Source organism: Haliotis rufescens, unplaced genomic scaffold (assembly GCF_023055435.1).
Source record: "Haliotis rufescens isolate VD_foot unplaced genomic scaffold, xgHalRufe1.0.p SCAF_8, whole genome shotgun sequence".
Lineage (NCBI taxonomy): Eukaryota > Metazoa > Mollusca > Gastropoda > Lepetellida > Haliotidae > Haliotis > Haliotis rufescens.
Genome location: NW_025964372.1, coordinates 46570522 through 46586486, shown reverse-complemented (window position 1 = coordinate 46586486; position 15965 = coordinate 46570522). Strand labels below are relative to the sequence as shown.

Genomic DNA, 15965 nt, shown 5'->3' with positions numbered 1-15965 from the left:
TGTGTTTGTGACATATCATATGTAGCTTACGGAAAGACACGAGAGTAATAATATCTTTATAATATGATCTCGTTTTTACAATAATCGATGTCTAAGACGTAATTTCACCTACTGAAGTAATTTTAGAAACCGAGTATGATTATAATGCTAGAGTGAACTGCATCAAGCACAATATAATGCCAGCTGATCTGAAGTCATGTTTGTTTCATCTTCCCGAGGCAAGAACATTAAAAGTCCAGTTTCCACCCTTGCCGAACTAGGCTGGAATTCCTGGGCTCGACCGTAGCGCCACCAGTGGCTGTTACGAGTTATGTCCCTTCTATGTCTCCTCTATGGACCAATCAGATTCAACCTCTCGTATCACTTGCATTTGCTTCAAACAACATGGCGGCGCCCAAGTAAAGACGATCTGATCGATAATCAAGATTTATTTTGTGATAAAACGGGTCTTACATCGCGAAGTGCATCAAATCAGGTGAGCACCTTGATTAAAAACATGAAAAGTTTTGGCAAATAACTGTTGACAACGAGTTGGCGGTGCACATGCTTGCAAATATTGCAATCGACCGAAAACTGAATCATTTCGTTGCGTGATTGTGATTGGACTATGCAAAGATTCGTTAGTCCAGCCAAAATGTAACTCCATGTTACCAGCCTAGTTTGGCAAGGGTGGAAACTGGACTTTTATCGTCAGTTAACTCACCTGCCTCGGGAAGATGTGTTTGTTTATACAGACAAACATCTATCTCAACAATTTGTTGATGATGTATGATATTAACGAAACGGAAACACTTGGCTACAAATCACTACATATATGAAATGGAAACGGTGTTTTGACAATTTTAAAATATCTGCGGTGAAATATCATTCTCTTGTAGTCCTGGGGGTACAAGAAAATATATCGAATCAACCATAGGTCGATCTTAGGGCTGTACTGATTCTGTCAAAATCGCTGACACATATATCAACATATCTCTCGTAAAGGTCTGACTCAAATGTTCAATGAAATGAAATAATATTTTGATCAGTTCGCAAGCAAGTCAAAATTTAAATACAGTAAACTACGTTTATAACAAAAACGCTTGTAATGAACTTACGGATAAAACGAAGCGGATTTTGTGCTGTATATATGCTTTCAAAGAGTTTTGGTTATAACGAAGGAAAAAAGCAGTCCCTTTAAGTTCGATATAACCGTAGTATACTGCATATTCATGTCAGAACAAAGAAGTTTAGACAAACATTTATCATTTTCAATCATATGCATACCACCTATTGTCTATTGTAATGTTTTGTGTGGTAAGAAAGCTTCATACCAAAAAACATGCTCTTCCATGACAAGGATTCACTATTTTAAGTGTCATCAACTATCGGCGTATGTCATGCGTTAAAAACACCTATGGCGAATTAAGATCTCAATGTCACCTGAACGTCAAACGGTTTTGGACATCTAACGAACCCAACACCAACCCCATAGTCGTATTCGGCAATGTCTGGAGGTCTGTTGAGGGAACACTTCTGCAACAGTCCAGTAAAGAACAGGAATATTTCCATCCTGGCCAAGAACTCGCCAACGCACTTCCGCCTACCAGTAGCAAACGGCAGGAACTCCCCCAGGAGAGCCTTGTTGATCTGACCGGAAGAGTCAAGGAAACGTTCAGGGCGGAAAACATCCGGGTCCCCCCACACGTCAGGGTCGCGGCTCATGGAGTAGAGGTTGATGAAGACGATGGTGTCTCTCTTGATGGTGTAACCTTGAAATGTGGTGTCAGTTGTTGAATAGTGCGGTAGGGATAGAGGGACTAGCGCTATGATGCGCATGATTTCTTGTATACAGGCCTCAGTGTACACCATCTTTCCCCGGTCTTCTAGCGTTGGCCTCCGAGATTGCCCCACAACGTCGTCAATCTCCTGCTGAACCTTCGCCTGAACTTCTGGATTGTCAGCCATGTACAAGGTCGCCCATTCCATTGTGTTAGCTACCGTTCCAAAGCCTGCACCAAATAAATCGTCAATTGTTGAAAAAATCCGGCCACTGCCCAACACCTGCACGTCTTCGCCGTTACTATTGACGATTTCTAAGAACCCATCAGTGGCGTCACGGAGGTGGTTGGGATCAAAGGTGTTCCGATGTTCTTCCACTTTTCTCCTACGCGAATCAATGGAATGCTTGATTAATTTGCGAAATTTGGAAAGTGTCCAAGGAATCACAAATCGGAGCCAGGGAAAAACATCAATTGGATTTCCTGTCGACACCGCCTCGGTGATGTCTTTAGATTGCAGGATGAATTCTGTGAAGTCTTTGCTATCCCTGACGTCTTCCTGTCGACCATAGCAGATCTGGAAGATGATGCACCCCGTCGCAAGAAACACCTCATCGTGTGGACAGAAACTTCTCCCTCTCTTGGAAGCAAAGGCGTCGATTACTGTATCGACCTCTCTGTAGATGGCTTCTTCAATTGGATTGGATTTGGCATTTGCAAATGCTGCAAGGACTTTATTAGCAATTTTTCGGTGGCGTATATATTCCTGGTTAAATGTACCAAAGCCTAGACTCGGCCCATCACAGAGAACAGCCGAGGATGTTGTGAAGAACTGAGGCCGTCCAGAAAAAGCGTCACCTTTATCTACCAATGCCTCCTTAATTGCTTCCTTTCCATTGATAACGAGGGCTGGCCAGCTACCCAGTTGAATACGGAAAACATCCCCAAATTTCTTTCGTAGGTTTTGGAAGGTGACATGAGGCTCTTTTCCCAGGAGAGGCAGGTGTCCTAGAAACGGGTACCCCCATGGTCCAGGGGCAGGCTTGTCATTACTTGTCAGATATCTGAATAACTTGATTGTTGCGAAGGAGGCAATAAAGGTTGCTACTGCAACCTGGATCTCAGTAGAAGAAACCAATGCTGCCATTCCCCCAGCTGGCGTGCGTTGCCCAAGTATAATTCTGAAAAATATGAAACATCTTACGTGGCTCTTCGAAGAAATAAATACATCATATTGTCTCAAGGTTACACATAAAACCGGGGGCACGGTTGGCCCAGTCGTCTAAGGCGCCGCGATTCGCTGTGCAGAGTTGCGTCCCTTTGGCACGCCAGAAACCTATGGTTGTGGATTCGAATCCCGGTTCGCCCCGATTATGTTTCTAGGTTTGTCAGCACCATACCCGGGCTTTCCTCCAACATTAAGCTGACACGCCGCAATATAACTGGAATACTGTTAAAAGCGGCGTTAAACCCAACTCACTCACATAAAACCTGTCTGAAGTATAGATTTGAAGTTACACATAATGTGTTTGTCAAATTGTGTTAATGAACTGTGTTATTTAACGCCCTGACAACTCAATTCTAATTCGATCCTTGCAATGTTCGCCAATAGAGTTATTTAGCCACGTTACAAACGGGGGATGCATTGACATGAAGCAAAACCTCGTCATCTTGGTGAGTGTAGAGCCGTGTAAGATAACTCATCCGGATAGCTCAAACACACAAGACCTTGTGTCGTTGCCAAAATAAACTGAACAACAACAGTTCCTGTGACAATGAATGAGATGTATTGCAAAGTTATGTTTTTTACCAAATCTGAAACAATTTCGGTTTGCAACAGATAATAGACTCCTGTAAGGGTTCAAATGGTTTAATTTGCCATACTGACTTGAGAAAATGCGTGATTTCATAAACAAAACATGAACATGCCAAAATGTCAATTTACAAATCAATAGCGTGCATGTACCTCTGGTTGCGATGCAAGCAACACATCTTCGTCTCATTGAATGGACCAGGCGTCGCAAAAAGTCTTGTGGGATATCTGTCCATATCTGCTGGAGCATGTTTCGAAGTTCCTGGAGTGTCTGTGGAACACGTGGTTGACGTCGAAGGGGCCGACCCATCTCATCCCATGTGTGCTTGATTGATGAGAGATCAGGGGAGCGAGTCGACAAGGGGATGACATTCACGTAGTTTTCTTGGAGAGAATCCCGAACAGGTCGCGCAAAATGCGGCCGGGCGTTGTCATGTTGTAAAGTAATGCCTTGGCCATGACGACGCAAAAACGGTAGAACAACAGGGCTGATTATCTCGTCGCGGTAGCGCTGTCCATTGAGATTTCCCTCTACCACTATCAAACGGGTCCTTTGTCTTGCTGTAATCCCACCCCATACCATAACGCTGCCGCCCCCGAACCGATCTTCTTCCATGACACAATGATTGACGTAACGTTCACCTCGCCGTCGGTACTCTCGAATCCGTCCATCGCTGTGGTGAATAGAGACTCGTCGATGAATAGAACTGCATGGCCGTCCAGCGTAGACACTGTCTGCACCACTGTAGACGTGCTTGACGGTGGTGTCCTGTCAAAATGGGACGTCTTGGGGGTCTTCTGGCGACAATCACTGCACATCTGAGGCGACGACGTACGGATTGTGAAGATATTCGTCGAAGGCCAGGAATGCTTCTTGCAGTCACTGTTGCTGGCTGGAATCGATTTCGTAGGTGTATTGTTCGAATCCAGTTGTCTTGTCGATTATTGGTTACGCGTGGCCTGCCACTCCAAGGATGGTCTCTAACTGCATTCGTCTGTTGCCAAGGTAGCCATAAACGCCAAATGTTTTTTCTGTGGACTTTACTTTGTCTTGCAACATCACGTTAACTCGATCCTGCTTCAAGCATACCAATGGCTCGCAGACGCTCATGTTCGGACAGGCGTGGAATTTTGTAATGTTGAATAATTGCGTAATGTTGTTTGTTCTGAGTGGTTGTTGTCAGCACGATGCTAAACAATGCATATGGAATCCCGTTAACGACATGTTTTTATACCCATTTATGGGTAGTGATATGCATGGGGATTACATAAAAGTCAACTTTTGCATGGAATGCATGCTTTTCAGTAGCAGTTGCGTTTTTGTGACTTGATTCCATTCCATCCGTACTACAATATTGAAAACCAGATTTTCCTTGTTTGAAAAATACACTAAAATATTGGTGTCACAGGAACTTTTGCTATTGAGTATATTTATAGATCAATTAATATCACGAGTGTCAGAAATGCACTATCCTATTATATTTTTACACAAGGCAAGACACTCCAGACAGCACCGCTCCACTTAAATCGCTCTTTCTAAAGTAAAATTGCAAATCATGCACAAAAACCTCATAAATACCTTGGGGCACGGGTGGCTCCGTCGTCTAAGGCGCCGCGATTCACTGTGCAGAGTTGCGTCCCTTGGGCACGCCAGGAACCTGTGATTGTGGGTTCGAATCCCGGTTCGCCCCAATTATGTTTCTAGGTTTGTCAGCACTATACCCGTGCTCGTGGGTTTCACCGAAGTGGTAAACGTCTTAGACCTGCATCACGTCGGGATTTCCTCCCACATTAGGCTGACACGCCGTGATATAACTTGAATAATGTTAAAGGCGGCGTTAAACCGTACTCACTCACTCACTCTTAAGTAAAAAGGCAAATCATGCACAAAAACTTCATCAATACCTTGTCTAGGGTGCTAATGCTCTCAATTTGTGATTCTTCCACTACAAAGTCCAATACACCCCCAATTATTTACTGCTATGAAATAATACAAACCGAAAGCCGCCGGCTCGCCACTTTTAAGCCAACTGGGCACAAAATGGGAAACACATGGCAGACATCAGACGCGCACAGAATGGGTGTGTGTTGGAAAGCTCTCTGTCTGTTTACTGTTCCTGCGGTTCGAGTGTATTCTCCCCACAGCTACAAAATATGGACCAATCGGTCTGTATTATTTCATAGTAATAAAGAATTGGGAGGTGTCATGAATTGGAATGGATAGAATATTCACCATTGACAAGGCAGATATGAAGAAGTTTTTGATGTTGTTTGTTGGTTGTTTAACGCCGCACTCAACAATATTCCAGCTATATGACGGCGGTCTGTAAATAATCGAATTTGGACCATAAAATCAAGTGATTTATCATCAGCATCGATCCGCGCAATTGGGATCAATGACATGTATTAACTATAATAGTATCACTTGTCCCCAACTTGAACCCCCCACCCCCGCTGGCTACGGCACTGCAAATCTTTAGGCAACAACACAAGGGCCCGTGTCTTTGAGCTATCCAGATAGATACCTTACACGGTTCTACACTCACCAAGATGGCGAGATTTTTCTTTTTAAAAATAATTAGGCACGACGAAGGGCCTGTGCTCAAAGACTCACGGCGATATACAACAGGTGCATGTGATGGCTAGCCTTGTTAAACCTCTAAGTTACCCATCAATTGCACATGAATATAGTAAACATATACTAACCAGTTGCGTGTGTACAAGCCGAAGTCGATCGTCCGCTGGAAAGTATGTCACCGCTTACTGAAACGCTATTCACATAACACGTGACATGCCTACATTGTCGACAACCGCCCTACCAGTAACCCCTGAACGTCATTCAATTACTTGTACTTTGCCCCGTCTGCATTGTCTGTGTTTCGTATCCCCCGCCTGTCCTAAAATACCGTCCATAAAAAATATAATAAGTATTATATGTCTAAATAATCGACCGCTTGAATGTATAAACCTCCATAGGGTATGTCCCAACTATACAAACGGTACACGTTCCATCCGGGGGCTTGCACACCATAACCTGTCCGGCCTATTTATAGACTACCCCCGGGTTAGGGTAAAGGGATCCCTGCTGTGCCCTTGCTAGACTAACATTTAGTCTCTGAAATCTTATATTACACAATATCCTTCTTGACTCTAAAAATAAAAATAAAATTCCCTATGCTGATTTCTGAAGTGATCAATATGTAACTGTTGCTTTCCAAACGATACAGCTTCGTCAATAGCATTACCTTCCATACCAACAGTTATACTTGTAGTCAAATAGAGGGTATGCAGCAAACGCTTACAGAAAGCAGCCCACACTTAAAACACAACAACAGTCCTTTGTTCAGTTCGGCAGTGTGTCAGCCATCCCAGGTCACCCTGGTAATCCCCTCAGTAACCACCAACCCCCCCCATTTACGCCTCTCCCCCAGCTGTATTTTGTTACAGTAAACCTAGATGGGAGCACTACCAGTGCTAGGCTGTGATCTGAACAAGATTCTCTGATATGATAAGGAAGGGACTTAATTACCGTTCGCTATTTCGAACGGTCCTCTCCCCAAAATGACATGACTGTGGAATAGAGCTAGCTTGAGCTGGCTAGACTTGCTTTTGTATGCATTTCTAGATTATGTTTTTTTCATAACATAAATATATTCCACAGTCATGGTGCAGGACTATGCCCTTGCGTATACTGTTCCGGGAGACTGAGTGTGAGTGAGTGAGTTGGGTTTAACGCCGCTTTTAACTGTATTCCAGTCATATCACGGCGTGTCAGCTTAATGTGGGAGGAAAGCCCGAAGTGATGCAGGTCTCAGACGTTTACCACTTCGGTGAAACCCACGAGCACGGATATGGTGCTGACAAACCTAGAAACATAATTGGGGCGAACCAGGATTCGAACCCACAATCATAGGTTTCTGGCGTGCCCAAGGGACGCAGCTCTGCACAGCGAATCGCGACGCCTTAGACGACTGGGCCACCCGTGCCCCCTCCGGGAGACTGTTTTCCGAAGGCCGGGGTGCCGTTGTACAAAGCGATCTCAGCGCTGATATGATCGTGTCTCCCATACCTTAACATATAGACCTACGACAGTCGTAGCGCTCAGGTTGTATTGTTCAATGGTACCCAATTATACATGATATGAGATTTGACGCCTTATTTGGTCGAACTCTCAACAGTTTTTCAATTCAAAGGGAATAGATGTCCGGGGGTTTGCGAAATCTAACAACCCTAATGCTGCCAGTTTGGGGGCAAATTTTTTTTCAGAAATAGAAAAAAAACAAAGCAAATGGAAAATAATTGAAACAAGGAGAAAATAACCGAAGCAACGAGAGTAAATTCGAAATTTCTAGTTCTTGGAATAAACTTAATAATCGAAATCACGAGCAAAAACACGAAGTAACAAGAAAATGTTTGAAGTTACGAAACTATAATCTAAATAACCACAACAAATCGGAATTTTGAGAAGATAAACGAGTAATTGAAATAACGAGAAATTTCGATTTCAAAGAAACAATATCTGCTGTCAAAGTGTCACCATTAGGCTTTCGTAGTATACAAGGCGTACAGCTGTCAGTTTGTGGTATGAAAGCTCTAAAGATGTAGAGACGTGGTTTACAAGGTTCATACCTGTGTGTTTGTGATGTATAGGGCTTATAGCTGTAGGGTTGTAGTATATGAGGTGTATAGCTGTGGGGTGGGGTGTACGTGGTATATAAGATTTTTAGCTGTTGGGTTCAGGGTGCCGTTGTTCAAAGCTATCTCACCGCTAAGGTGATCGTAACTCCCATATCTTTACATGGACTCGGCAGTCTAAGGTTGTTTTGTACAACGACACCCTGGTATAAACGACTTCTGGCTGCATGGGTGTAGGGTATATGATTTGTCGCTGTTGGGTAGTGGTATATAAGGTGTATAGCACTGGGGTTATACACACGGTTTATATCTGTAGGTTTGTGGTATATAAGATCTTAAGCTGAAGATGTTGATATGGTGTATAGATGTACGATTGTGGGAGATATGGTGTATAGATGTACGATTGTGGGAGATATGGTGTATAGATGTACGATTGTGGTAGATATAGTGTATAGATGTAGGTTTGTGGTAGAAATGGTGTATAGATGTACGATTGCGGTTGATATGTGTATAGATGTACGATTGTGGTAGATATGTGTATAGATGTAGGTTTGTGGTAGATATGGTGTAAGGTGTACGATTGTGGTTGATATGTGTATAGATGTACGATTGCGGTTGATATGGTGTATAGATGTACGATTGTGGGAGATATAGTGTATAGATGTACGATTGCGGTTGATATGGTGTATAGATGTACGATTGTGGGAGATATATTTATATATGTACGATTGTGGTGGATATGGTGTACCGATGTAGGTTTGTGGTTTGTAAGGCATATAGCTGTACGATTGTGATAGATATGGTGTACCGATATAGGTTTGTGGTATATAAGGTATATAGCTGTACGATTGTGTTAGATATGGTGTATAGATGTACGATTATGTTAGATATGGTGTATAGATGTAGGTTTGTGGTATATAAGGTACATAGCTGTACGATTGTGATAGATATGGTGTATAGATGTACGAATGTGGAAGATATGGTATACAGATTTAGGTTTGTGGTATATAAGGTACATAGCTGTACGATTGTGATAGATATGGTGTATATATGTACGATTGTGTTAGATATGGTGTATAGATGTAGGTGTGTGGTATATAAGGTATATTGCTGTACGATTGTGATAGCTATGGTGTATAGATGTACAATTGTGTTAGATATGGTGTATAGATGTACGATCGTGTTAGATATGGTGTATAGATGTAGGTGTGTGGTATATAAGGTATATTGCTGTACGATTGTGATAGCTATGGTGTATAGATGTACAATTGTGTTAGATATGGTGTATAGATGTACAATTGTGTTAGATATGGTGTATAGATGTAGGTTTGTGGTATATAAGGTATATTGCTGTACGATTGTGATAGATATGGTGTATAGATGTACGATTGTGTTAGATATGGTGTATAGATGTAGGTGTGTGGTATATAAGGTATATAGCTGTACGATTGTGATAGATATGGTGTATAGATGTACGATTGTGTTAGATATGGTGTATAGATGTAGGTGTGTGGTATATAAGGTATATAGCTGTACGATTGTGATAGATATGGTGTATATATGTACGATTGTGTTAGATATGGTGTATAGATGTACAATTGTGTTAGATATGGTGTATAGATGTACAATTGTGTTAGATATGGTGTATAGATGTAGGTGTGTGGTATATAAGGTATATTGCTGTACGATTGTGATAGATATGGTGTATAGATGTACGATTGTGTTAGATATGGTGTATAGATGTAGGTGTGTGGTATATAAGGTATATAGCTGTACGATTGTGATAGATATGGTGTATAGATGTACGATTGTGTTAGATATGGTGTATAGATGTAGGTGTGTGGTATATAAGGTATATTGCTGTACGATTGTGATAGATATGGTGTATATATGTACGAATGTGTTAGATATGGTGTATAGATGTAGGTTTGTGGTATATAAGGTTTGAGCTGTACGATTGTGATAGATATGGTGTATAGATGTACGATTGTGTTAGATATGGTGTATAGATGTAGGTGTGTGGTATATAAGGTATATTGCTGTACGATTGTGATAGATATGGTGTATAGATGTACGATTGTGTTAGATATGGTGTATAGATGTAGGTGTGTGGTATATAAGGTATATAGCTGTACGATTGTGATAGATATGGTGTATAGATGTACGATTGTGTTAGATATGGTGTATAATTGTAGGTGTGTGGTATATAAGGTATATTGCTGTACGATTGTGATAGATATGGTGTATATATGTACGAATGTGTTAGATATGGTGTATAGATGTAGGTTTGTGGTATATAAGGTTTGAGCTGTACGATTGTGATAGATATGGTGTATAGATGTACAATTGTGTTAGATATGGTGTATAGATGTAGGTTTGTGGTATATAAGGTACATAGCTGTACGATTGTGATAGATATGGTGTATAGATGTACGATTGTGGAAGATATGGTATACAGATTTAGGTTTGTGGTATATAAGGTACATAGCTGTACGATTGTGATAGATATGGTATATAGATGTACGATTGTGTTAGATATGGTGTATAGATGTAGGTTTGTGGTATATAAGGTTTGAGCTGTACGATTGTGATAGATATGGTGTATAGATGTACAATCGTGTTAGATATGGTGTATAGATGTAGGTGTGTGGTATATAAGGTATATAGCTGTACGATTGTGTTAGATATGGTGTATAAATGAACGATTGTGGCAGATATGGTGTCGGTGATGCATGGCTGTCGGGCTGTGGTATATGAGGCCTATAGCTGTAGGGTTGAGGTATGCAAGTAATTCAGCTGGTTAATTCTCTGGGTTTTGGTAAATAGGATTAAAAAGCCAAACGGCTGTGTTATAATAGGTATATAGCAATAGGGTTGTTGTATATGAGATTACAGTTGTTGGGTTGTGGTATATAAGGTGTACAGCTGTAGGGTTGTGGTATATATAGTGTATAGCCGTCGGGCAGTTTACGGCGTTTGGTTTGGCTGTAGATGTAGATTTTATGTTTGAAGGGTTAGAGTTAATAGAGCGACAGATCCATCTATCTATCTCTATCATCACTTGCAGAACAAGCTGTCAATGACGTCGCTGGACACGTTGGATGTCTTGAAATTTAAAAAGAAAACGTGTTTTTCAAAATCTGCTCTACATTTCGTTTGAAGCAGTGTTTGAAAATAATAGGCTGTCGACATCATCACCCGCTCCCACACATTTCCTTCATCATTATCCCAAAGCTCGATAGTTCTCCATCGGAATCTCTCATTTACTTTTTTCACACCCCCACACTCGTTCACTGAGTCCTGCTCTAGTCATCCCGTTGTTGCCAGGTACTTTGGATTCAAATAGCATGTCAACAGAGTCCCAGACAATGACGCAAGGGGGTGAAGCCTTGAACGCCTGACACGTGATACGTCTTGTGCACTGGCAGGACGTAAGAGGAATGTCAATATAAGCTTTGATAGAGATAATGAACGAAAACAGATTTATGTTGACAAAGGACGTATCGATTATGATGATGAAACACAAGAACTGTTTTATTCCGAATGTTAATCTGGTGACCAACGCAGTAAACTGGCGTTGTCAATTGAGTTCCAAAATCTGGTGAGAAATATGTGAAACTCACAGTTTGTGAGTCGTATCGGATAGTACAAATACAAATATCCATGAAATCATCAGGAACATCTGGCAATCATATTTGGGCTATCCTCCATTATCCAGTGCATGATTAATATATATATATAACTACCACCAGCGGCTCTCTTATCATTAACCTAATACGAAATTTCTCTCGCTCACGAGCACAAAATCAACAACAAATCAACGTGCCTCCATCCCATGAGCTTTAATGGAATCAGAAGACTGTTATTTAAGATTTGACTTCAATTTATTGTTCGTTTTTGTAGGAATAAACCTAAAAAATGTATGTGCATACCGTGTGGCGGAATCAATTCTTATAAATAGATAGCCAACAATTATGAGTTCATGGACTGATAAGGTATTCATTAACACACACAAATCAATACGAAAACAGTGACATCGTTCAACGCAGTAATGCCACACAGACCCTTCCTATTCTATTATCAGCCAGAGGGTTAGTGGACATGGCGTAATTTCTTATCGGTTTACTGAAACTTAAACTCAAACATAGTGCTCTGTTAACGAATCAAATGCAATGGAACCTCTTCTAATTTATTTATAGTGAATGAGTGAGAACGTTTTTACGCCGCTTTTAGAAATATTCTAGTAATATCACGGCGGGGGACACTAGAAATGGGTTTCACACATTGTACCCATGTCGGGAATCGAACCCGGGTCTTCGGCGTGAAGAGCGAACGCTTAAACGACTGGGCTACCCGACCGCCCCCGAATTTATTATAAGTTGCCCTGGATATGAACACGATATGTTCATCGCCGAATACAGATGGCTGCCAACTTATTCACACTTCACCGAATCTGTCGACTTCCTGTACGCAACATCCAATGTACAATAATTCCGTCGACGATACACACAGAAAGGTCCATCTCTTCTTTGAAAACGAGCAAGTGATTAGTCACTAAAGCAAATGCTACTCCGACCGTAGGGAAGCCACTAATGATACACCACCAGATCCTCTGATGTCAATAACGTGGTGCAGATGCTGGACATAAAACACCAATGTATGATGCAATGAGTGTCCTGTTTTGTAGCTGACGGATGTTTTTGTTTGTTTTGTAAGCAATATTCCCGCTATATGACGGCGGTCTGTAAATAAACGAGTCAGGACCACACAATCCAGTGATTAATATTATGAGCATCGTTTGTTTGTTTGTTTGTTGTTTAACGCCGCACTCAGCAATATTCCAGCTATATGACGGCGGTCTGTAAATAAACGGGTCAGCACCACACAATCCAGTGATTAATATTATGAGCATCGATCCACGCAATTGGGAAATAATGACATGCATCAGTCAAGTCTGCGAGCCTGGCCACCTGATCCCGTTAGTCGCCTTTTACGACATATATAGTCACCTTTTGCGGCAAGCATGGGTTGCTGAAGACATATTCTACCCCGGATCATCACGGGTCTAAAATATATGGATCCGATTATGTACACGTGTGATAAGAAGTACTATTATGGCAGCCTGTTTTAATGTGATAATCATAACATTAAAGGTAAATGTATTTTGAAATATATTACTGTCTTTAAGAAAGTGATCAGTGCAAATATTTTCAAAATCATTTTAAAATACAAACGAAATGGAGGACATTAATTTATTGTGTTCAGCACGAGAAGAATAGATTTTGCCTTTATCGTATGCCTCCACATGCCTTCTGTCATTTAAAAGAAGTATTTCGTTTCTAACGAAACCCACGAGCACGTTTCTAAATGTATATGTAAGATCACTCTCTTATTTCCGATCGATCCTGCAGGTCATTCGGAGGATCTCAAGACTGCATGAAAAGCATGTACTGTTCGGTCTTTAAAACTCAATATTCTCCTTTCAATATTTTCAGTTCTTGAAAATCTTTCGACATTGCTTCAAATGTTGGAAGTTGGTGTTCTGATTGAGAAAACAATTCCGGGCCCAAAATCTGTTCCGTAGTTTTGGTAGTTGTAGTCATTTTTCATTCAGACAGTCATAATCGCGGACAAAATACGATAGTTAACCCACTTTGTAAGTATTAAAAATGAATAAAATATCAGGATCCTTACTGAAATAGTGAGTGGGTGAGTGAGTTGGGTTTAACGCCGCTTTTTAACAGTATTCCAGTTATATCACGGCGTGTCAGCTTATTGTGGGAGAAAAACCCGAAGTGGTGCAGGTCTCAGACGTATACTTCGGTGAAACCCACGAGCACGGGTATGATGCTGACAAACCTAGAAACATAATCGGATTGTGGGTTCGAATCCGGGTTCGGCCCGATTATGTTTCTAGGTTTGTCAGCACCATACACGTGCTCGTGGGTTTCACCGAAGTGGTGAACGTCTGAGACCTGCATCACTTCGGGCTTTCCTCCCAGATTAAGCTGACACGCTGCGATATAACTGGAATACTGTTAAAAGCGGCGTTAAACCCAACTCACTCACTCACTGCTGCTGCAGTGCTGATGCAAAAAATACATTTTACTTGAGAGCAAAGCGTCCAATAACGATGCTTTACAAATGCTGAATGAATCAGTACAGTGTAATTGTTTCCATTCTTACTCTGTTGACATTATCAATTCCATTACCAGTACAAACTGCATGATTCAAAATAAATAGCCCCCTGCGGTACGTTGCAGGTATTAATATCCAATTAGCCACAGGCATCACAGGCTAAAGCTGTTACTTCCCACTAACGAATGTGTTCAAAGCTCCTGACGTTTAGTTACCCGTTTAATAGATCCGTTTGCACTAATATTCCAGCTTTTGGGGTAGTGTACAATCACTGGAGTAACCTAAGCAACATCTGAAAAGGAATAACACCTGCATTTCAATTAATGTCAATCCGAATACCACCTCTGAACACTGAAATCATGTTTTTCATGTCGGCGATAAGGCTTGTACTACTCTGCAGTTTACCAGGGGCTACCTTCCCCACTAGAGACCAGTCGACATTAAGGAGACTAAAGACATATCTCCAAGGGGAAACTGCTAATGATGGCATTAGTATAGACCTCTATGAAGACAAACAGGTTAACATAAGTATGTTGCCAATGTCCATCTCCAATCTCAATGCTGCCGAGCAGACATTCACTTTCAGTGCCGGTGTCTCGATGAAATGGTTCGACAACAATCTAGCTTGGAACAAAACTGTGTATGATGATATTGAAAACGTGACCATCTCTGCAGCCTACGTGTGGACACCTTCCGTGATCATCCCTAACGGTATTGACAACGTTGTACCGACTTCAGTACAATCACCGGGAATTCAGAGTACAGGAGAAGCAAGACTTCTATTCCTTGAAAGTTTCAAGACCAGTTGTCAAATAGACATCACTCTGTACCCGTTTGATCAGCAGCGATGTAGTATCCTATTCACGCCTGTCAATAGTTACAAGTTTGGAATACAAAAGACTGGTTCTTTTATAGAGTTCCTTCCGACCTTCTTCATTGAGAACAGTGAGTGGGATTTAGTTGACGTACTTGCCAATGTTGTAGACGTCCAAATGGAACATATATCAAGTGTTGCGTCGTTTGATTTTCTACTCAAACGCAAGAGCATGTTCTATGTAGTGAGTATCATCTTTCCTATGGCTCTTCTCTCTCTGCTCAACGCCTGCGTGTTCCTCCTACCAGCTGATTCGGGAGAGAAGATGTCCTACCTCATCTCAATATTTGTGTCCTATGCAGTGTTCATGAACTTCGTCAATGACTCGATCCCCAAGTCTGGAGACGTGTGTCGACTGTCTGTGTACCTGACCCTCATCCTCTGTCAGAGCTGCCTGGCTATCATCACCACCATGGCCACACTCAACGTCCGCAATAACGAGTTCTTATTTCAGACGAAGACAGATGCTCAGCCAGCGAACGCTAAGTTAAACAACAACAGCACAGCACGCCTGCATGTGGTGTGTGCGTCAAAGGCCCGCCGTGCAGACCACGTATTCTTTGGGGTGTTCCTGTTTCTGGCACTGATGTCCCTGCTGGTGTTTTGTGTATAAGGCCCTTAACGTTATGTCATTTGCATTATAAATGTGGGATTTGTAGTGATGTAATGTGATGTGTCGATTCCTTTAGTAATTCATCACCCTGTGACAAATGGCATGTTTGTTGACTAGTCTTGTGACGTTCAA

The 15965-nt window shown here is 41.6% G+C and overlaps 2 protein-coding genes across 2 annotated transcripts; one reads left to right on the top strand and one right to left on the bottom strand.

Moving 5' to 3' along the window:
• Positions 1-449: 449 nt before the first annotated feature.
• LOC124143586 (cytochrome P450 1A1-like) lies at positions 450-6590 on the bottom strand. The gene is made up of 2 exons (XM_046512614.2): positions 6280-6590; positions 450-2941 (listed from the first exon to the last, which is right to left on the bottom strand). Exon 2 carries the CDS (start codon positions 2905-2907, stop codon positions 1405-1407), a length of 1503 nt encoding a protein of 500 aa, XP_046368570.2. The 5' UTR covers positions 2908-2941; positions 6280-6590; the 3' UTR covers positions 450-1404.
• Positions 6591-14876: 8286 nt separating this feature from the next.
• LOC124143646 (neuronal acetylcholine receptor subunit beta-4-like) lies at positions 14877-15833 on the top strand. The gene has a single exon (XM_046512671.2). It carries the CDS (start codon positions 14877-14879, stop codon positions 15831-15833), a length of 957 nt encoding a protein of 318 aa, XP_046368627.2.
• The last annotated feature ends 132 nt before the right edge of the window (positions 15834-15965 follow it).